This window comes from Parasteatoda tepidariorum, chromosome 1 (assembly GCF_043381705.1).
Source record: "Parasteatoda tepidariorum isolate YZ-2023 chromosome 1, CAS_Ptep_4.0, whole genome shotgun sequence".
NCBI lineage: Eukaryota > Metazoa > Arthropoda > Arachnida > Araneae > Theridiidae > Parasteatoda > Parasteatoda tepidariorum.
Window position 1 is genome coordinate 57750593 of NC_092204.1, and position 24958 is coordinate 57775550.

Sequence of the window (24958 nt, forward strand, 5' to 3'; positions counted from 1 at the left end):
AGAAATTGGATAACTGTAGTATACTCATTTAATTTTTTTATATACATTTTCTTCCTTAAATCTTTTTGAACGGTAAAATTTTGCAATCAATTCTGCATTTTGAACGACCAAAACAACTTTTTCGCTCCTTTTTTTAGAGCATCGCCTTATCTTAAGTTATTCAATTTTTGCCCCACCATAGGTTTATAGTAAGGAATAACAAGAAATGGTGTTTTTATTTATGGATATTGATTTCAGCTCCATTTTTTCCTGATTAAACAGAATCTATGAAACTCTTGAGTTTCATCTATTACGAACGTGACTTCATCACTAATATCCTTTTGTGATAAAAATGAACTTTAAATGAAATTGCTTTAACATTTTTAAACTTTGACTATTGCAATTAGCCGGATTTGCTGCATTATTTTTTTCTAATAAAATTGCTTGATTTTCTAACATTTTCTATTAGCTATTATCTTGAATTTAAATAGTAGAATATATTTAGTATTTCAAAAGACAATAAAATTTACTTATTTTAATTAATAAATAACTAATTTTACAAATTTTTACTTAGCAAATCAAATCACGTTTTAAAATTATTCGTCTTAGATTTAAATTATCGTGGATCATCGCAGAAACTCAAATAAAATCTACCTAACGTGAATTAAGTACGAATATTTTATCCGAAGGATGCCTTCCTTTAACAATAAAAAAAACTCTGCTATGTATTTTAATTGCTTCACTACAAGTAAAATAATTTTCTTTAACTTTATATGTCACATTTTTATAGTTTAAAAACTCAATTACGTTCCTTGATAATAATTCCATGCACCTTAATGATTTCATATTTAGTTACTTTTAGGATATTGGTGCATTATGTTCAATATTCGTCTCCTTTTATTAAACTATTAAAATAAACTTTATGATAAAAATTATAATAAACTTGACAAAGATTCTCTATGAGTAGATTTTCATGATTAGAAAAATTGGTAAACCAATCATTTTCAGAGATTAGAAATTAATTTATTTTTCATGCATGTTAGAAAATTGTAGCTGTTTTTTTCATTTATTAATTTCTTCATGAACTTAGCTCAGTTAAAATATATCATATTTTGGGTACTCTAAATGTATGTGTTGGGTAATAATTGATTTATTTGAGATATTCATCTGCAATTTTTCTTTTAAGTCACAAATTGTTTTACCTTCAATTTACGAAAATTTTTCGTGTACAGGACTTTTTTTCTCTTGGTTTAATTCTTAATTAAATGCCTTATTATTTAACAATTCTTTTTTTTTCTCCTGAAAAGTAGCTTTGTAAGATTTTCCTAGATTTACTTTTTTTCAATAACTTGAGCTTTAAAATTTTAATTATGAGATAAAATGAATCTAAAAAAAATAATGGTACAAAAATGTTTAAACAACGTTTTGGATAATGTTTGCTATGTTTCATTTTTACCAATAATTTCCAAGGACAAAGCCTACTCATTTTTCAACCATGGGCATAATATGAAAAAATAATCGTGATTAAACATTGTTCCGTTTAACATACTTCAATGATTACATAATTTAGACATCTAATTTATTATGCTAACTCACTCTTTTACTAAATTGAATTTTTGATCTCGACGGTACCACTAAATTATTTTCGCTACGTCTATTATTTAAAAAAAATTGCTTTTGAAAAACCAGTTTAAAATATAAAACAAACATTGCAAAATTATTTAATACGTTATCAAAGTATTATTTCAAGATCTTATGATAGAAACATATTTATTATATAGAATCGAATGATCAAATCTATATAAAATGATCGATCTTTATTAAAAATTTTCTCTAAATAATAAATTAATAATTTTCATGCTGTTCGAGTGAATTTTTGTGCTGTATAAATAATGATAATAAATTTACAAAATTAAATGGCCATATCAGATCAAAACTATAAAAACAAAACATAAATTATGATATATTTATAAAAGCAATTTTATGTAACAAAAAAAATTGCTTAAAAAATCTCAGGAACGAAACAAGAAAATATTTTTGAATATATTTCTAAAAGTAATCTTATTAACTATGCTTTTGATTTCTTTTTTAAATCATACTACTAATATTTATTTCAAATAGTAAAAGTAAACATTCAATTAACGAAAGCAAATATCATTTTATGACCCTTTCCAGCAACTCACTATCGTGAATTTTATACGGGTAGTTTTAATGAATATTTGATATCATTTTCCAGATACCGAACAGCAACTATTTAAACAATTGCATTTTCATCGTCCGAATTTAGAGTTTTCATTAGCTACAAACTCTTTTTCGAAAAATACTCTCGGAATGGGATTTCTTTTTCCTTTCTTCTGGAATCTCATAAACTTTGATGATGAAAATTAGAAGGACGCCATGTTTCTGTCTTTCGGGCTAATGGAACCATGGGAGATGGTATACTATTACGCGAATAACGTTTCGAAGAGTTAGCTATCTCGGGAGCATTACCATCATGACAAGGAAATGGTTTTGCCAATTGATGCAATTGATAACGCTGAATGCTAGACTTTACTGTTGGGGGATTATTTAAGTTATGCGGTGGTTATTCGGTCTGAAAAGATGTAATTCTCCACCTTGGGGAATTTCTTTTGTTATTAAATAGGTAATGAAATATTGTACTGGGGGAATGGGAAATGTAATTAAGTTTCGTTCGGTTTTTATTTCATTTTTATGAAATGTATTCCCAAAGAGTATTTCCTTAAGTGTTTGATTTACGATGGTATAGTTTATTGTTAGCCGTTGTCTCGTAAATTCATTTGGTTTTAGGACATATAACTTTACTATGACATGTTGTAATAGGTGTCTGCTTTATTAAATGAATATATATTGGATTTTATCTATAAAGGTGTATTCTGATGTAAAGCACTGCCATTCAAATAAGCACCTATGATAAAACTGTTATAAAACAATACAACAAAATATTTTAAGTTATATACTTATTAATTTAAAAAAAGAGTTAAAAAGAATCAGGAACTAATTTTAAGTACTTAACCAGTATAAATGCTAAGCACTTTCCTGATGAATAACTCTACTGGTTTATTATTTACAATTTTTTTAAAGTTACACCCAGTTGCTATTTAATAAATTTGCTGTCCTTTAAGTACTCAATAGTTCAAATAAAAGATTTCTTATAAATATTAGCAATTTGTTTCGAAAGAAATGCTAATAAGTATAAATAATTTATGTTTCAAGCACTCAAGAATGGGCATCCACTTTCAATATTTGCCCTTTTTGTTAATCTTGCTGCTTATATATAGCAGTAATATCTTATAGATTCAGTTTTTTCAGATTATTCATATAAGAGTTAAACATTATTTTTTTAATAGAATGAGAGTTGATCATTGTCTAAAAATATCTTGTAAATAAATATTTGCTTCTTTTATTTTATCAGGCTTTTTTTCAAATTTCGATCACAGGCTAAATAAAAAATAATTTTTTACGACAACAACTTTATTTAATAATTGAACAGAAAAAAATTTGAATATGAGAAACTTTTTGAGCTCTAGGAGGTGGTTTTTGTCGAATTGACTGAGTAATTATGTAATAAATGTTTAATCAAATAAGCAGTAAAAAAATGAATATATTGCTGTAGAGGGATATATTATAATATCGAGGGCTTACATACTTTGGGGACACAATGATATTTTTTTAAAAACTTTTAATGTTATATATGCACTAACTATAAATCTATTTATATATTATAAGAAATGTAATAGCCTCAAGGGGTTACCCATTGGCAAAATGGTTGTTGTTAAATTTTTTTCGGAAAAGCAATTTTATTGTGTTTTCATCTTTGACATTTTTAACTGTTATTCCTGAACTGCTCGGTACACAATTTCACAGACATATTTATTTAAATACAGCTCAGACACATTCTGTGTAAATTCTTTTGATGACTGAATAAACATTTAACAGCCAATTGAGATCAATATTAATATTTTCGGACTGGTACAATGGTGTTTGAAGGAGATTGTAAGCTGCATCATACACCGGATTCACAAGTTCATACATGAAATATGATTTGAAAGCTGGGCTTTTCTTTTTCAATTTTACATGAAAAGTGAATGAATAATTTACATTGCGTAGAAGACAGTCTATGAGTTTGTGCAAGTCAATGGGTACGTTGACAATGGATCCTTTTACCCCTGACTGGTGACCAACACCCAGTTCTCGTATTTGCATTAAAGGGGTTCGGATCGCCACCATTCACTCTTCGATAGAGCTCAATCCTCTCAACCACTTTGGTACTTTTGTGAGGAACGGGCTTCATGCTTGCGTTTGCGAACGGAATCCTTTCGTTTTTCCGCTTGTGTGTAACGCTTAAGGTATTCCCGTCTACGTTCTTTAGCATTGGCTTTTTCAGCCTCGGTAAGTTTAGGCTTTGGCATTGTTTTATTCTTGCTTCAACTCTTACTTTTGGGACCATGTCAATCAGTTTAGACCCTCTTTATTTGTGATATTCACCTGAATTAGTATTGAAATCGATCCAGTTTATCTTGTTAGGCAGAATTTAATTATCACTCAAGTTCATTTATCATAATCATTTACTTTTTTTTAATTTAAGGATTTCCAAACGAAGGACACACAAACATTTTGCAGATTCACATTAAAATATTACTATGTATTTATGGGACTAATATTACGTTTGAGAAAGTATAGATAATTCTTTTGCTGACAGCAAATTATCAAAATATAGCGTACTTATCCTGAAATTATACAATAGCAAAATATTTTCCGAATTAAAAAATCTAAATGATTCTTTATTTGCTTTTCGAAACATCAGNGCTTTTTCAGCCTCGGTAAGTTTAGGCCTTGGCATCGTTTTTTTTCTTGCTTCAACTCTTACTTTTGGGCCCGTGTCAATCAGTTTAGACCCTCTTTATTTGTGATATTCACCTGAATTAGTATTGAAAACGATCCAGTTTAAACTGTAGGTTAAAATTTTTGACTCTTAATTAAAACAATAAAAACAAAATTATCGTTCAAATGATGAAATTCTCTTTCATTCACAACTCGAAAAGTATTTATGAGATCTCTCTGGTCCCATATCTCAAAAATACTCACCAACTTAATGCATAACAAAGTTAAAAGTGAAAAAAGAATTCTAAAAAAAATATCAAACGGCAGTGGTCGCCATAGCAACGCATGCGCACTGTTTACTATTACTCTTGATTATTGTAGTTTAAAAGTGTGAGGACGCCATCAAATCCAAACCGAGACCCATTTTGCCAATGGGTATTAAAAATAGCATAGAATGCTCGGAAACATGACTGAAAATTATAATTATTTATGAAATATTATAATTGACAGATATAACAACTATAACCATAAATTAGAATTAATCCAAGAGTAGTGCACAGTAGAAATTTGTCTATATATATAAAAATCAGATGAAAATTTTGTATCTGATTACCTACATCACACATCACTTTATTCCCAGTACTAACCAGTTTTTGGGTGAGAGTAATCATTTTTAATTAATTGAATCAGCTTTTTAGTGAGAATAGTATAAGTTGTTGTTCCCAACTGGATATCGTGGTTAAATTGTGGCAATTGCTTATGCCAAGATTCAGCAACCAATCAGGTTCGACACACGCGCTTTTGCAAGTATATTATCAAATCTGATTAAAAAAAAATTCAGTGTGATAATAAACCAAGCCTAATAGCTGTAACGCTATGTCATGCACAGCCACGTAAATAACACATCATGTGACTTCAACGGTATTCTTTTTGTCAAGTTGCAATCACTAAATTATGACCGTGCATTCATTCTTATTGAACAGATAAATCACATGGCGTAATCCAGTTTTTTTACACGATAGGAAAGTTTCAATTTCTTTGGTTACCATCTACATAAAGTTTATAAAAATTATTTGGCCTTTAAATAAATATTATTTATTCACTTATGAAGTATTTCATTATATCTAATTTGAGGGCATTTATTACGTTTTTTATTTTGATTATCATTTCAATTCAAGACTTAAACAATAAAGGTGTATTTTTATTATAAAGTGTTCCTATAATAGTATCTTATTATGTGACATTTAACTGTATACATATTATATATTAACTATAAACATATTTATCATAAGTGACGACAACTTATTGACCATTTTTTAATTATTTAGCAGTATAATGCCATATATAATTTGTTATACAATTTTTAGATTGCAAACAAAGTACTTAGAGAGAGCTTCACGTGTCTTATTGAGTATTTAATTTGTATATTACAACTTGATTGAATCAAAAATATACTCTAAGATCAGATAGTAAATGTTATCTTTTATAAATAAAATATTCTGAACTTAAAAGTAATAAATACAGACATTTTTACAGAGTTAAAATGCAATTTTTGAATTGTTATAAAGAACTCATTTATCCCCTATTTATCTTATAACAGATGAAATTAAGTGCGCACTATTTGACTAAATGATCATTTATTCACTTCCCATAAGTTGTGAGTCTTGAGAATTATTATGTCAACAATGCCCGTGTGATGAAAGATGATAGCTATCTGAACGGGAGTTGACAACATGATTAATGGTGGCGATGCAAGTGATTTATAGTAATAATTTTAGACGTTAAAACTAATGCATGGAGTGTCAATTTAGTGCATTATGAGATATCTGAAAATAATAGATAACTGCATTTATTATATTTGATACAAACTCTTTATAAATGTTTTTTTATACTTAATATTCTTAGAGAGAAAAGCATAAAGTCTTAACGCCTCATTTTTATTTTTACATGGTTATAAATATAGTTTCCTAATCAGGATGCTCCGTAATCACAACCGTACAGGGTGTTCCGTAATATTTAATTATAGAATTATTGTCAAAAATGAAGTAAGAAAAGTATACACATTAAAATCAATATTTCAGCGAGAAAGGAACAAAAATGTTATAGAAATCTTATCAGTATTAATAAAAAAAAGCAACTGTAGCACCATTTCCGCAGAAATAAAGAGATCGACTTATTTTTTACCTGTGTGATTAATTCATAGAAAATGACATTATGTCTCTCTAATGGAAAATTAGAATTAAAGAAGTAAGAAGGAGGTACTCGTAGAAGCAAGAAACGCCGAAATCTGTTTTATTACCGGGAGAATCTTGAAAGTGTTTTTAATAATTGTCGCTTTCCATTTTGTTTCAGTGGACAATCAAGCAGGTTTTGATCAGAAAGCAAACGCAGCGATTCAAATATTTCTTGTTATGTCTGATCTACATTTTCCCCTCAGTCTTACAAACTATTTTAGTTCTCAGTCGACTAAAAAATGTTTTACACTTATAATTTTTATTGTAATAATTTTTGATTTAATGATCGAAGGAATTTTCACACACAATCAATCTTCCTTGCTTGCTGAGATAACCATCTTAAACATGTTTATTAGTTATTTTAGAGAATATTTCAAAGCGCATTTCTGAATAATTCATAAAAGTTTTTGTTACTTTTTGCGAATTTCGCTATATTTCAGGAGCAAAATTAATTTATTTAATTTTGATAAAAATAACATTTATTTATTTATTTAAATTTAATAAAGATCAAAAAACATTTATTTTGTTAAGTATACCAATTTGTTCAACGTTCTTAACTAAATTTTAAATGATAAAACCAATATATTGAACAAAATTTGTCGCATAGTCCCCAAAATTTAAACACTTAAAAAAACTCATGTGATGGTATTTTGAATCCATTTTATATTCTAAAAATCGGAGTGATTTAAAATAATTACGGTCCCTTATTAAAACATATGATGGTCCATGTATCCAAGAAGAGTCTAATTGAGGCTCATTCAGCAATCCTTGAGATACTACAAGTTTTTAAAGATTAAAAATCAAACATTTAACTCAAAGTAACCTTTTTCCCTAGTACTTTATCTTTTATATGGAGCAGTTTTTATTCACATCTTATAGTTTAAGTAAGAGAATGTTCACTTTATTTTGCAACGATTCAAAATTTGGTAATTAAAATTAAATGATATCAAATTTAATTAGTGTAGAACGTATGGTTAATGCTTAGGACAATAAAAAAATAAATTAAAGGCTACTTTTCACTAATGAATTTTAGTAGAAATATTTAAAGCATAAAAAAAGAGTGATTTAAATTTTTGGCGCTAGGAAGGAAGGTAATTGCAAAAGAATAATTTTGATGCCGCTATTTAAGCAAAAAATGCAGTATTTAGAGTTATAGTAGATATTTTAATACGATTAAATTAAGGCTTAGAGGAAATTCAATTTCTCTACAGATTAGTTGATCAATATTGTTTACTTTTTTTTTTAAATGTATTGGGGGAAACAAAGTATTAATTACATAAATCAACAATTTTCATTTGTAAAAGTATTTCAAAAATAAAGTTTACTTTCATGTTGAACATTTACAAAAAAACAAATTATGAATAAATGTATCTATTCGATGTTTAGTTTTAGTTCATATTCGATGTTTAGTTTTAGTTCATATTCGATGCCTTACAAGTAGTATACGAGGCTAAAGATTACGGCAAGAAACTACGGCTTAATATTTCATTCAAAGCAAGATCTATAAAACACAAATCGTATAAATTTTATTAAAAACCTACACGCCTTTCACCTTTAGAATGATATCTCTTCCTCAGTATCCCTTCATAATGAGAAATATTTACCATTATGATATCGAGACTCATATAGATTTCAAAAAAAACTTTTACTATTTATGATTTTAAAATATTGTTTGTGATGAATTTAATTTTATCATAAAGAATTATTTTCGTAATTTTATATACAGCTTAGTACTTTTTCAAAATCATTTGACTAGTTTTAAACATTCACATTATAAAAATATTCAAATTATTTTCAAAATAAAAGAATGAAGTAGTACAACTGAAATTACTTGCTTATTGATTCAGATTCTTATGCTATAGTGACAGAGGGAACTTTCTTGATTATTTGAAAATATTCTTTGGTTTTCTGTCTGTTCTAAATCGATTGCTTGGATTTTACATGAAATTGCGAGATTTTCAAAAAGACGTTTTAAGTTTTTTCTTCATTTATTTCCTGCTTTATTTTACTTGTTTAAAATAAAACCAACCATGTCAAAATAAATCCAACTTGTTTAAAATAAAAACAAGCCTAATATTTTTCAAAAACATTGCCCAGAATTAACGATTCACTATCAAAGAGAAAATAACTACTGAACCACAAATCCGAATTTGATTTCTTTTAAAGCAAAAGAAATCGTTTTAAAGGAATTATCGTTTGCTGTGTAATAAATATAATTTTGTCTATAATCGTTTTCTATAAGTAAATTAATTAAATACCACGATAAAATTGTTTTCTTAATTTCACCAATTTTATTATTTTTTTTCTTTGCAAATTCATATGCAAAGATAAGAATACTGTAATTGGAAAATTTTCTTTACAATTCTTTATTATTAGGAATTTCAATTCAGTATTCGCGATCGCAACGAACTATAGGGGGCGTTGTTGTATGAGACTAATACCTGCAATTTCTATATGAACAGTCATTCATTTACTCTAGAGACGCCTTTAATGCAGCGTGTAGCATTGCAACGTTCCCTTTTTATCGTGGCTAATTAAATTTAAAAAAGAAAAATGTTTAATATCCTTTCTTATGCAAAACGAAAACAAAATGGTATCTCTTTTTTTTAGAGAAGGAACATCCAAAACACATCGGAGAAATATTTGCAAATAAACAGAAAAAAAATATGTATATTCTTATAAGAGTTAAAACCTAATGCCCGAAAAATAGTTTTACTAAATTTAATGATATAACATGAAAGGCCTATTTAAACTTTACATTCCATAGTTTTAAGAATCATATTAGTTCAAAAATTAAAATGAACAAAAAGTATACATAAGCCTCATAATTTTATGAAATTTAATTTAGTAAAAAAGGTTTTCTGACAAAAATTTTTAATAAAAAATTTCAAGTTTCAATAAAAATCATTATTTAGAAACTAAAAAAGGTAAAATAAAGAATGCTTACGATAGAAAGCAAAAAAGAAAAACCCAATTGGGTATACTATAGCCTACGTCACAGGTCGTGTTATTCCTACTAAATTTAACTAGCAAACAGACTTTTCTGCGAACCTGATTTCTAGCAACAAATAAACATTAAACAAAGTGTGTTGTTATAAGTCGCTACTTACCAGGTTAGAATTGTATTAGTCTAGTTTCTTTTGAAATAATTTATTTTGTTGTTTTATCTAGGTTTATGAATTTAATAAGCATATTTAAAACTCTGCTTATTAATTAAATTTAAAGGTAAATGTTATTCCTAGTAAAATTTTCGAAGTGGAAGTAGTTGTGTTTTTTTCATATTATACCCAATTCTAAAAATTCCTTACATTAAAATAAACAACTTTCATGTTTTTTCTTTTTTGATTCATAATCGGACGCAGAAAACCATTCTATAGAAAACTATCATCAAATAAGAAAAAAATTACTTAAAAGTAAAATTTTTTATTTTATCAAAATTAACACTTACCTGCTTCATAAATCAGAAGAATTCCAAAATGATTTGTTCTTCGATTTTTGTTACCATTTTTTAGTGCTACGAAAATGCGTCTTTGGGATTTCCCAAAAATAGAACAAGATGCAATTTTATTTTTTCAGGAGCGAAATATTTTGCCCATTGTCCACCGAAATCCCATAAACTACTTTGATTTTAAATAAAGTGTTTTATTTTATGATTTGATGCAAAAATTTTGGTGTAGATTAGTGGCACTTAAAAACCGTCAAATCTGTAGTTGTGGTGGCGTTATTACGTAAGTACCGAATTTTTATTCCATACTTTTTGAATCATATTACTTCAAATATTAGAATATGCAAGAAATATACATTAGCACATAATTTTAAACCATTTAATTTTTCAAAACAATTATTTTAACAGCAATTTTTATCAAAAAATTATAAACTAAATAACGCAAAATAAAGAATTCTTAGAATAAAAAAAACGATTTTAAAAATTCCTCATATTGAAATAAAAAACTTCCATATTGTTTCTCTTTTTATTCTTATAGTTCTTAATTAGACGTAAAAAAGCATTCTGTAGAGAACTATCACCAAATAAGAAGATAAAAAATTTTACAAGCTAATTTTTTATTATAAAAGTCATGACACTTACCTTCTTTATATATCCGCAGAATTCCAAATGAAATGTTCTTCGTTTGAAAGTTTTATTTTCAAATAATATGTACATAGATTATCCCTTTATTACTTTTAGATAACATACCACACATCAAAATTTTATAATTGTAAGATCTCGATATGAATTTGAATATGTAGCTTAAAAACAGAACAGCTGAATTCTAGTTGAAATTATCTATTCTTTCAAAACAAAAAAATACTTACCAAGAAAACGATAAAAAATTTATTAATCATCAGCACAAATGACACTATGTCAAGTAATTTGGATGATTCTTTATTGTTCTTTTCCGAATTATATAGATACAGAAATATATAACGTTCTATAACAAAGAAGAATATTCTATGACAATCGCTGTTCTTGACGTTCTGAATTCATATTTATTTATTGGGATGACGAAAGCAATGTTGACTTCAGTTTAATTTGTAATGAATTGAAGACAGAAGAAATGCATTTTACCTTAAAACACACATCTGTAACAGTATGCGATAGCGAAATTGGAAGTTATCCGTTGCAAGTTTGTTGATAATAGAAATTGAAAATTATTGAGGAATTTTCTTCAAATGTTTGGCGTTTTCTGTTTTTGAAAGATTTAACAATGTTCTGGAGAATTTTTTCAAGTTTTTCAACTTTTTCCTTAGGGAAATTTTGCTTCTTATTTCGTGCAAGAAAAATGGCGACCGACTTTGCCAGTGAATCTGATGGAACTGAATAAAAACGTGATGAATTCATGTCCGATATTTACAGGCTCCCGCTAGAGGGCGTTCTCGAGCGTTGCGATCGCGAATTGCTTGCGATTTCATTTCTTTTCCATTTTTCCATTTTTATAACAAGAAAAACATTATATATATATATATATTATATATATATATANCACTTTAAAATCTATAATACAATTAATCAAATGGCTTAAAATATTGTTATTATTAAGAAAACTAACATAATATCATTTATTTATTTTTTAACATCTAAAGAATGAAATATCTAAAGGATGAAATCACTGACTACAATTAACCAATTAACAAATTAGTTGATAGAGAGAAAAAAACTTTTAAACTTTAGCGAGACGGAAACCGTTAATATTACTCAGTAAACTAATAAAGTTACTCAGGTGAATTGCTGAAAACACTTAATTTCACACTTTAACGGATCACCCTAGATTGCAGATTAGACGCAAGTTAATCTACGGATAATCTACTACGGATTATCTGCAAATTTAGATTATCTTCATTTTACTGAAAATAAAATATTTTCTAGAAAAAACACAACGCTTATGTATAGTGTGCCAAAAAAAAAATCATTTCAAAGTATGTAATTTTGTATGAAAAAATATATAATTTGTGCAAAATCGGTCGAATTGTTCCTGAGAAATGCATTTTTAAATATGCGACTTTTTTAAAATTGGCTTTTTCAGAAACTATTCAATCGATTTCGTTAACTCGAATGTTTAGTATTTTGCCATGTAAAATTACATAATTTAAAATAATGTAAAAAATTGTATACCTACAACTCAAACTTTTTTCAACCATTATTAAATAAAGTAATTAAAAAATAAATAAATATTTATTAAAATTTATTTTTTGCGGGGAATTATCTTTGGATAAACAAATTTTATAATTAAGTGTATAATATTTTTAATTTGCTAAACAATTTCTCGAGACAACGCGAAATACGCAAAAAGTAAAATTTACATTATGGGGTCCAAATTTTGGATATCTTGGCCAAAATTTGGACCCCATAATGTGAACCATAATTCTCAGATTGCAGCTACCCCCTATATTTTGGAAATCAGAAATCCGTCAAACAATGCATATGTTTTTTTCAAAGAAAGTAAGTTTTTGTGTCTAATTTCGTAACTTAAAATATCGTCTGCATTAATTAATTGGCATATTTGAAGCCACCCCCGAACAATTAAGTTTGAGTCCTAGAACGCGAAGATCCTATAATTAGATCAAAAGCTATGCAGGGTGGTCCATTTTGTTTTTGCACACTGTACACTTAAATCAAAAAAATTTAATTTACTTATTATTCGCTATCTGAAAAAAGGAACAAGCTGCAGCAATCAACTGATCAACACTTTAGTTGATAGAATCAATCATCAATCACTTTAAAAACTATAATGCAAAGAATCAAATATCTTAAAATATTATTAATGCTAAAAAATTACCGTATTGTCATTTACTTATTTTTGAATATGTAAAGAAAATCACTAAATACAATAAAACATTCAACAAATTAGTTAATAGAATGAAAGAAAGAAATTTTAAACCGTGGAAACCGTTTTTCCGCACATTAAGTGCAAGAAACACTTGATTCCACATTTTAACGGATTATTCCAGTTAACCCATTAAAGCTTCATTTTTTTCACAAACCGAGACGCAAAAAAGCTCATCCTGAAAGGGTGCACTTTTTTTAACAAAATGAATGAATATTTTCTTCTATTAGCTACTACTGTTAGCTACTTATTTTTTATAACTAAATGAATATTTTGTTAAGCTAGCTACTACTAGATTTCTTAATAGAATAAAAAAAAAATTGTTTGATGTAAAAAGATCCCTTTTTAAATCAGAAGAATTCTCATGGAATTCTCACAATTTCCGTGATATATATGTCACGCTAGGTCAAAATGGGTTTTAGTCAGCAGATTATCTAATTGATGTCTATAAAGTAACATGCAATGCATGATAATAATAATCATAATAACAGAGAAAAAAGAATAAAAAGAATTGTTTTAAATAGCTCCATAACACTTTTTATTGAAATCGAATTTTAAGCTGTAATTAATAATTCAGCAGATTTATTTTACTAAACTTAAATTTAATTTTTCAAACTTCTTTGAAATGTTTTAAACAAACAACATTTCAAGAGGCAAAAATGGTTTTATAATTTTAAAATATAAAAGCAATAATAATTTTTTTCCTTTCATTGAATGGCGCATTTTAAAAAATTCTGCTTCTACGATTTATTTTTGTAGTTTGATGTATCGCATAAAAAATTATTTTTCTAAAAAATGTATCCGTATTTTAGTTTTCTTTAATACTGACAACTAGTCAACAGCTTTTTGATAAATAAGTTATGAGATACTGAACGTCATTTCTGTTTTCGTACATAGGCTTTGAATATCCTATGAGAGAAAAATCAGGAGATACACTCCTTTCTAGGATATCATAAATCATTTACTTTTGAAAGAAATATCACAAAAATCGATTTCTTTTTCCCTTATTTTGAAAGAATAGTTACGTGTAAATAGTTTTAAGAGTTTAAAAGGGATAACTCAATTTAAGGATAAATTTCATTTTAAAATTAGTTCTTTTTCTTTTTTCCTTTAAGAAACTTTTTTTTCTAGGAGGTAAAGTAATATTTTTATCGTTTTCTACAATTAAAATAATTTTATGAGTATTTATAATAATGTTTTTAATTTTTGACTTAAGGCTTATGTTTATTGAAGACTTTTTTGTTTTATTAAATAATGATTTTTAGCGAGTAATATGTCATTTTTAACAATTGCTGTGTATTCATGGCATTTAAGTTATATTTTATCACTCTCTAGTAAGAGTTGTCTATGCTGATCATGAAAATTGCACAAACTATCTGTATCAGAAAAAGCCACAATGCATTGGAAATAAAAATTGATAGTGATCCAATCTTTTTATAAAGTGAAAAATTTATTCAACCACTGTCTTATAAGATTCATGCAGTTATGCAAAATTAGAGATTTATTTAATGGTTTTCATCTAGGTAGAAAATCTCGCCAAATGGGAGATTTATTTAAAAAAAAAAGAATTAATAATTAATTAAATATTTAGGACATTTGTCTGTTTTATAGGCAATCACTAGTTTTCAGAAAGAGAATAATAGTTTAAAATTAAAATTTGCTTGAAGTTTAGAGCACTCAAAATGAGACATTTCTTTTTCTGTTAAATCAGCCTTCAAAAAACACCTTAAAACAAAAAGATTTTACAATGGAAATGAAAAGGAGGAATTGAGCAAGAAAACATATAAATGAGTAAAATTCGTTTATAAAATAACTTGGGCTTAAACCTGACACATTTTTATTTCAAATTTAATGAATTATCAAATTATATAATATTATTAGAATTTTGTTTATTTCTACATTAAGGCATAAAAATGTGACAACAAACTACGCATTAGTTGTCATTACTAATCAGTATTGCTCATATTTTTTTCTCATTTCATAGTTTAAGCATACTTTCTCATTAATTATTTTTAAGCATGAACTACAAACAAAAAGTGTAATTTATAAATTAACCATTATCTAGAAGTATATCCACAAATAAGATTTTGCACTCACGTCATTTTAAGAGTGCTATAAAGAGAGAGTCTGTAAAGGTTGGAAAAAATCTTGCCGAGAGCGAAAACAAAACAAGAAATATTATTTATGGATATATAGGCACGCATTTGCGTGAGGCTTAAGACAAGAATCCACAACACTTAGATAAGAAATGCTTACCAGCAGTATTAATTTTAGCTACTTAAAATTAAGCATCAATATTTAAACTTCGTTTTGTAAGAAAGATAGTAAAAACTTGTTTATCCTAAATACAAAAAAAATATTAAATAATATTTTTGATTGTTACTTTTGATTTGTTACTTTTCAATGGTAAGGTTCATTTAAATATATTATATATTTAAGATAAGTAAGTTTTTTGTTCAACTAAAAACATCGGAACCAGTCTTTAGAAATGGTAATTTAAAATATGAAATACTTCATATTATTCGGCGTGAAAAAGTGGAACTAATGGGGCTTCAAATTTTGACCGCTGTCTTGTTTGAATTATTGGGACCGTATTTTGCCAGTATTTAAAGGATCAAGAATCTAAACCACCAAAGCAAAAATAATACGTTTATTAAAAGAAAAAATTATTTTGTGTAGAAATGTGCAACTTCTAATATCAAATTTGCTGATAAATAATTTATGCAGTTGTTTTCTAATAATTTGTTGATTGTGTAAATTAGTGAAGACAAATATCGTCACCACAAACACTTTAGTATGTTTAAGGTTAGTCACTCTAATTATTAATAATGCATCTTAAAACGTCGAAATTTGATCTTAAGATCAAGTACTCTTTGCATACTGTATTGTTTTCTTTATTATATCTGGGTGTGCTGAACATATGCAGAATGTTAGTAAGAACGTAGCTGTTACATTCAGCATATCGTATTTAGCTGAAATACTTTAATGATTAAAGCTCAAGAGTTTTATAATCATTGAAATAGAAATCAGCAATATTTATTGTTGAAATATATTCCCACATAGCTTATTTTAAATCTGCTGGATAAGACTGTAATTAAATTCAGAATGTTTTAGTAATAAGTTTATTTTATTTTATTAAAATTAATTTTCATACATTTACACTATGTCAATATTCCCAGATTGATTAAAATGCAGCAGTACTCGATTAAAAGTTTTTATAACCCTGGTTTAATAACTTTTCTTTTGTGTTAAGAGATAACTCAAAATCAGTAATTTTCTTTACGCCTGCATATTTATTTTAAGCAGATAAATTCTGCATATCTCATGACTAAATTCTTGTGATATAATGTATGCTTTATTTGATTAATAAAAATTTCAGTGATTATTTAAAAGTTTTAATTTTTATAATGGAGAATACTGTCACATGTGATTAAAAGTGTTTTATATTCCTTTCTTGAAACTTATATCACCGTCCTTAAAGAATAATAGAATTTTAATGAGCATTTTAGTTAAGAATTCAAAAACTCGTTAGTTCTTAACTATTCTTTTAATAACCCCAAACCATTAAGCGTTTATTAAAAACTTTTTTTATAAACATTAAAATTTCACATGAAACAAAAAAATTAACTTGAAATATAAATACAAATTGACTGAATAAATAAGGAGGGTATGATTAAAGAAAAAATGCCTGCTAAAATTATATATTTTAATTATAGACTTTACTTTTTCAGCCTTAAATAGCAAGATCAATTAAAATTAAATGGATAATTTTGATTCACTATTTTTGTGTACAAAGGTATGAAGAAAAACAACTTTTTATGAACTATTGCTTTACACGAATGTTTTCTCACCTCTATTATGAGAGACTTTTATAAGTTGTTTTAATGCATTAATAAGAAAGCAGTTGCTAATTACTTTTATTATTTTCTATTGATTCAATAAACAGTTTGGAAAGAATTGGATCATGGAAATAAAAAAGAAATATTTAAAAGTATCTAGGTTTTAATGAATTTAAGCTACGATTAAGAAAAAAATTCGAGTAGTAAAACTTTTTTCTGTCAAAATTATTCATATTCAAAAATTATAAATCAAATGAAAAGAAAATATTCATATTCAAAAATTATAAATCAAATGTAAATATAATTTAAAATCATCCATTTCAAGTATATTTTCATGTAATATTCATAAATGTAAATTAATCTAGCGTATAATTTATAATTTCCTTTTTGATTTGATGAAAAAATGGAATGCAAGAATATTAAGAAAACCTTTTAACATTGAAAACACATTTCAGATATTGAGAAAAATCTTCAAAATATCGAAGCTACGAAAGGTTTGTCTTAAACATTTCTGTCTGTTTAGAGAAAATTACTAAAATTTAAATAGGTACATTATGCATCATCGAAGAAAATAATTTTATTTTTATGCTAATTACCCATCTTGGGAATTAAGTTTCATCCAGGGATGATCTATGCTGATGTTTTAAGTCTTGTGAAATCATAATTAGTTTTAAAAGATTCTATAGTTTTTATCGATTTATCTAAAGTTCTGTTAAAAATTCATAAAAATCCTCAATAATTGAAAAATTTGAAGAAATAATGATAAAATGGTATTCCACAATATATAGTAGAATATAAATTTTTATGATGATAAAATAAAAGAGAAATATTAACGTTTTATACGTTATCTGATTTTCCTTCGAAGGAAGATTCGATTTGCGTAAATGGCTTAAATATCTTAGTTATCAATTTATTTTAGTGCATTTTTTATTCAAATATAAATCAATTATGTGGTTCGAAATAATACATCTACTCATAGACAAAGTTTACGTATGTTTACATCGAATTTGAAGACATTTCACAAAAACAGTTTACACTTTACTAAGATATTTGGGGCAGAAATTTACATTAAATGTTTTAATTTTTCCTTAGAAAAAAATTTGCATTCTTTTATCGGTAAAGTTTGTATATTCTCAATGAAAAATATTAAATGCGGCAGCGGCAAGCATTCTGTAACAAGACAGTGAATTACATCGAAGAGCCATTACATTATGACCACCCTCCATCTATAACAATGGGCTCGCCCAGGTTTTCATGATTTCTCGCCCAGGAACAATGTTTTCATGGGGCACATTAGGACCCATAATCCTCATAGAATAATCCCTGACGTCTGTAAGCTACTTTAACATAGTTGCAGACCAGGTTCACCCATTCATGGCAACAGTTTTTCCTGCGGGGGATGGTGTTTACCAACAGGATAATGCACCATGTCATAAGGGTCGAATCGTCATGGATTGGTTCGAGGAACATTCCAGTGACTTTCAAGTCATGTCTTGGCCCCCAAATTCACCTGACCTTAATCCAATAGAGCATTTGTGGTCCTACTTGGAAAACCAAATTCGTGCTGCCACGCTACCCCCTCGCAATGCGAAGGAATTGCAGTACCAGTTGGTGAGCGCTTGGTACCAGATACCTCAGACTACCTATCAGCACCTTGTGGAATCATGCCACGGTGGGTGCTAGCAGTTTTGAGGGCTAAAGGTGGTCCAACATGCTATTAGCAAGGTGGTCATAATGTAATGGCTCTTCGGTGTATAATGATAAGGTTGTGACATTAAGATACTTCATATCAAATCTTATTTTTAACGTTTTCTCTTTCTTATTTTAGGTAAAGCAGTTCCTTATGTCCAACTCACAGCTGCTCACGCTTCTATCTTAACTATTCTGGCCATCAGCTTCGAGCGATACTATGCCATCTGTGAGCCCCTGAAAGCCGGTTACACTTGCACGCAAATGAGGGCTCTGGCCATAATCTGCATCATATGGCTCGTGGCCGCGCTTCTCACTAGTCCAGTACTTATGACCATAGACTATCACATGGCAGAAGCCATGCACGATGACACCATGGTGCCAGTTTGTCTACAAATGGTGAAAGAGCTATGGCAACAGTTGTATTACATGAGTATTATCGGTTTCTTGTTCGTGATACCATTCTTGGTGCTATTAGTAGTTTACTGCCACATAGCTAAGCACTTGATGTTAGGTAGGAGGGTGCTGGCTTCTTCAAGTGAAGAAAATCAAATGAGAGCAAGAAAGCAAGTCGTCTTTATGCTTATTGCTGTGGTGCTAAGTTTCTTTATCTGTCTACTTCCATTCAGGTGAGTATTTGATGATATTTGTCAAATACATTAATATACTTTCACTAGACATTAATAATCATCGAATTTAGAATTATAATTAAGCTTCCATCATATTAATCTATGTGATAATATTCACAACTGTTTTCGTTAGTTTTGGAAGCTCTTATTGGTCTGAACCCAGCAACGTTTTATCTGACTGAACGTTTGAGACGTCTAAAGACGCCTTTTCCCCAGTTGTTTTTCTTTACCTACAAACAAGTTAATGCGAAAATAGTGTATTGAGGAAATTTTTGTATAAACTAGCACAGATGAAATTTTTGGTGTAAAACGTTTTAAAGCACTTTGCAAGCAGTAGATGGAAATGAGAGTAATTTCTTTCGAAAATTTAATAGTTTAGCTAATGCTTATGCACTTTGGTAAGCGAAAGTAGTAATTGCATTTTAAAGCGCTTCATTATGTGTATGTACTTTTTTTTATATGGTATTTAAAATTTAAGAAGAAAACTTCATACGATTTATTTGTATTTTGATAGAAGTTTAGTTCGAAAATATTTTTTTCTTCTTTTTCAAACTGAGTTCTGAGTGTGATATATCAAAACCAGAAATTATAATTATCGACATCTGTTCATTAGTTCTTGAGAACTAAAAATTCCAAAATAAGATTTTTTTCGATATTTGTATACCTTAGATTTGTATGCTTAGATTTGTATACTCTTTTTTTCAGTTGATTTAGCTCGAAGTTTCGAATATATCATTAAAAATCTTGAAGTTCAAGAAAATGCAGAACTTTATATGCCTTACAGCTTAGAATTTTCGAGCATTATAAAAATGAATGTAAAATTAAAAAGAAAAATATTAAAATAATTTGTGTACTACATCAGCTTTACTAAGTTTCAAATAGTTTGAAAAAATAATATTTATAAGAGATAACTCATATTAAAATTTGTTATTTGCAACAGGTCAAAATGTTAATGCTTAAGGCTAAAAATATTGTGATTTGGAACAAAAACTGATAAATCCTAATAGGATCTATTTATGTTCTGACCATTTACATATGTTAAACATGTCTCATATTTAATTCATAACATGCTATTACAGGATATTTACTGTCTGGATGATCATCACACCCCAAGAAGAAGTCACCCATTTAGGCATGGAGACCTTTTACAGCCTCCTTTACTTTTGCAGATTGCTGCTTTACATGAATTCAGCCATCAATCCAATTCTCTACAACGCAATCTCTTCCAAGTTTCGCAGTTGCGTCATGAGGTTGTTGAGGTGCTCAAATGTCAGGAGCAGGCTCCTGTCACGCCAGATTACAAAGGGCACCACGACATCGAGCACTGCCACCACTAGTGGTAGCGTTAAGAAAGATGGCACCCTGCTTCAGCACAGCAGTAGGCAGCTGCGAGTAACGGTCAACAGCAACTGTGGATGGAATGCGGGTGAAAAGGTCCCTAAACCTGAAAGTGTCTGATTAAAAAATGATATCAGTGATAGTCAATAAACGTTCCAATAACTTTTTTGAGCAGTTATTTTTAAAATTATAGTTTACTTAATTATTTTATGTGTTGTTTTTAAACTTTTGTACAAATTCATTTTTTTCTTGTTACGATCATAAAGTTTGTGTAAAGTGTTTTGTAATGCAAGAAAGAAACGTCAGGGTCAAAAAAAATTGCAATCAGTTTTTTTATCATTTGTAATAATTCGTACTATTGTATTTTGAATGTTTATATTTAAATGCATGTACAGTTTATCAGGAGGTGTATATAGGTAGTTTAGTAAGATCTGATTACGCTTTGACCAAACCTAAGCCTATATGTCTATTTTAAAGTCGAGAATAATAACATATATTTTGCCTCTTACATCTATTTAATTTTTAATGCTTTTCTATCGCTAAGCAGATTATGAGATTGAAAAAACAATAACAAGATGTTCCAAAAATGTTTTGCACCGTTGAATACTTGGCTGCAATTCTTACTAAAAAACTTAAGTTAAAACTTTTTTGGGAATGAGACGTTCAAAGTGAAGGTGAACTAAGCTGTATTAATTAAATTTCTAGAAAAATTGAAATGAAGGCAGCATAGTAGGCTTAGCTTTTTACAAAAATCAATTATATACGTCAAAATAATATGAATTATTCATAATATTTAAAAATTCCTTTAAGGCGAAGTTTCAAGAATCTGCCCGTATCTATTAAAAAGAAACGGAAATGTTTATCATTTGCTCTAAGTTAGACTTATTGAGGACTATTTCTCCAAACAAATTTGTTTTTACCATGGATTTATTCATAACTTTGCATTCAACTTTGCAGATGCTATGACCCTAAAAAATACCTACTATCGAGAATTTTATGTTTTAAATAACTATCATAACAATTTTGCTTTAACAATCATCTGATGAATACGCCATAATTTTTTCAAAAAATTTAATTTGTTAGCATAAGATTGAAATTTAAATTTCAATTACCAAATTTAAATATTATAAAAGAGAAATATATAAATTACACATCTAAGCTACTTCAAGAGTGAGTAATTGAAAATATTCTGTCATCTTAATTTTCGCTATATATCCATAAATAATTGTGTAGTTATTTTGAGACATCAGTGAAGGATTAATTAACAAAAACCGAAAAATGAAGATTTTAGTATTAAAACTGAATGCTGAATTTATCAATAAATATATTAAATAAGTGTATGAAACCTGAAAATAGATCAGGTAAATAATATAGAAACATAAAAAATATTGATTACACCTTATTAAACATTAGGCTTTTTTTCGGGGCAAGTCACTTTTAACTTTCATCTATGTTGGTAATTGGTTTCATATCAATTTTAGCCACAGCTTCTAATAAAATTAATATGACTAATATTCTCGGTTTAACTTTTGACTCATGCATAGCTCGAAAGTTCCTCTAGCATGAGAAGGACTGAAGTTTTTTTTAAAATAAAATTATGTAACCAGAAGGTTGTTAAAGCATTATTTCTAACATCTATAGCTCCTACGAATGAGTCTAGTCATTGTGTAAGTTGCAAAATAATTTATCATGATGATATATTTTTAATACAATGGTTTTTAAATAGAAAATCATGCTTAAAAATTTGGAATGATCAAATGTTCTGAAACTATATCCTTGGTTTTCAGCTATTTCTATAAATTATTTAATTTTACACGAACAATTTCTATGTTATGTTTAGAATTTTCATTCTTTATCCGTAAACATTTTGCATAAAAGGAGTTGTATGATAAATTTATTGATAAACATAGCGGTAAAAAAAACTAGTATGAAATTTGTAAGGTTTCATTTTAAATTATGAAAAAAAATATTTAAACATTTAAAGAACGAAAATGTTACAAGAATATACTCCAGAATGGACATAATCCTTGCTGGAGGTAATATTAATTCATTATTTTTTTTTAGTTTTAAAAACGTGGCAACGAAAGAGTTATTTTACAAAATTTTAGGGTTTACGTGATCGAACCAGTAGTAGCAATAACAATTTATAGATATTTCCTCAAAAAGTTGAAGGACCAGGAAAAAAAAATAATGGAATTTGAATGGGAGAAAAGGAATTCGTGGAAAGTACCTAGTAATATAAATATAGCATAACGTAAAATTTCATTTTAAATTTTAAAAAAATCAGAAATCCTTGAATATTTAAAAAACAAAATCTCTTATTGTTTCTTCAAAAATAATGTCCCAAAACGCACATAATCCTCTTTTCTGAGGGAAACATTAATTAGTTAATTGTTTTCAACTGTAAAAATGTAGCAAAGAATGTATTCTAGAAAATTATAGGAGTCACGTGATCTAACCAGTAGTAGCAATAAATCTACGAATATTTCCGCATCAAATCAATTTACGGATATTTCCTCAAAAAGTTGAAGGTCCAGAAAAAAATTAATGGAATTTGCACGGGGAAAAAGAACTTCGTAGAAGGTGCCTAATAACGTAAATAGCAAAACGAAAGCACATTAAGATCGAAAGTAACTATAATTTATTTTGGATTATCGTGTTACTGTTATAAGTTAGTTGGTTGCTTTAGATAATATTTTCTACATAACTACTGTAAAAATATATTTTTACTTGCAGTTAGTTCCATTATACACCCCATATTGTAGCCACGGGGCCTAATATCACGTTTAGATATTCTAGAATGATATTTCTTTGAGCTAATTTAGAGTAATTATTTCTAAGAAATTCATATACAAGAAAAAAAACATTCCCACTATAAAACATTAAAAAAAGGCTGAAATTCGGGTATGCCTTAATGTTAGCTTAAAACTAAAATCATACTTACATCTAAGTACTTAAGTATTTGAGCACATAAAAGTATAAAACTAAAACTCAGCGGTACGACAGCCCGCGCATACAGGGTCAAGGCCTACTGTGCCCATCTCAGTTTTCTTGACCTTTTGGGCTCTGGGGTGCAGGAGCAGATGTTCCGGTTAAGTGGTCAGCCGAACGCGAAACCACCAGTGTTTAGTTCCCAAGCATGCTTGGTACTTATCTATCGACCCACTGAAGGGATGAAAGGCTGAGTCTACCCTGCCCTGCCTGAGGATCGAACCAAAACGTAAAAGTATGAATTTGATTATTTGTTGACCGAAATAAAATAACATATTTCATTAGTGTAAGCGATGAAAACATCGTTTTAGTCTAGTTTCGTCACTAACTTTGTTAAAATACTATTTATAAAGTATTATTAATTCAAAATAAAAGCATAAATTTGTATGAACAGGTTTATATATCAGTAAATTATCGATATTTGATCAGTTTTAAAATAGGAATTATAGATTCTATTTGAGTATTCATTTATTTATTTAAAATTCTCATATATTGTACTTTTACGTATTTCTGTAAGCCAGTGTCTCCCAAAGTGTGGTACGCGTACCCCCGTACGAGAGCAGTTTAACGGGGGTACGCGTTCATATGCGAAATATCTTGCAACAAACGAAAAATTCCAAAAACTTTTATTTAAAAACAATGAAAATTTACGATTATATAATTTTCTATTGGCTATTTTTTGCAGAGTTAACAGTTAGTAGTTAGCGGTGTCAACAGCCAGTTGTGATTTTTATTTTTTGTGGAAATTTCTAGAGTAAAAAATACATTCATTTTTTCATTAGTGGTACACAGCGTTTCGAAAAATTTAGATAAGGTACACAAAAGTCATGAGTTTGGGAAACACTGCTGTAAACCATACTTGTTCATGAAAATTTAAACTCTCAAAAAATTTTTACTAATGGGTTAGACACGCCATTACCAACATCTAAGCTTGCCTTTATTTCGAAAGCAAAACTTCTTCCCGAATTTTAACAAACTAAATTCACAATAGAAAGAAAAGAAAAAACCATGTTTGAGCTCCAAGCTGTTTGTCGCTTTTTTTTATTCTCTAATTTTAAAGTAGGCTGCTTTGATACTTCCTTCTCATATAAATC

The 24958-nt window shown here is 28.0% G+C and overlaps 1 protein-coding gene across 1 annotated transcript in view; it reads left to right on the forward strand.

Moving 5' to 3' along the window:
- The window catches only part of LOC107442009 (QRFP-like peptide receptor), a 184137-nt gene extending 161076 nt beyond the window's left edge, over positions 1-23061 (forward strand). The window contains exons 2-3 of the mRNA XM_016055445.3: positions 19046-19535; positions 20615-23061. Of these exons, the coding sequence (XP_015910931.1) occupies positions 19046-19535; positions 20615-20993 (869 nt within the window). The 3' untranslated portion in view covers positions 20994-23061. The remainder of the gene's footprint in view (positions 1-19045; positions 19536-20614) is intronic.
- Positions 23062-24958: the final 1897 nt, after the last annotated feature.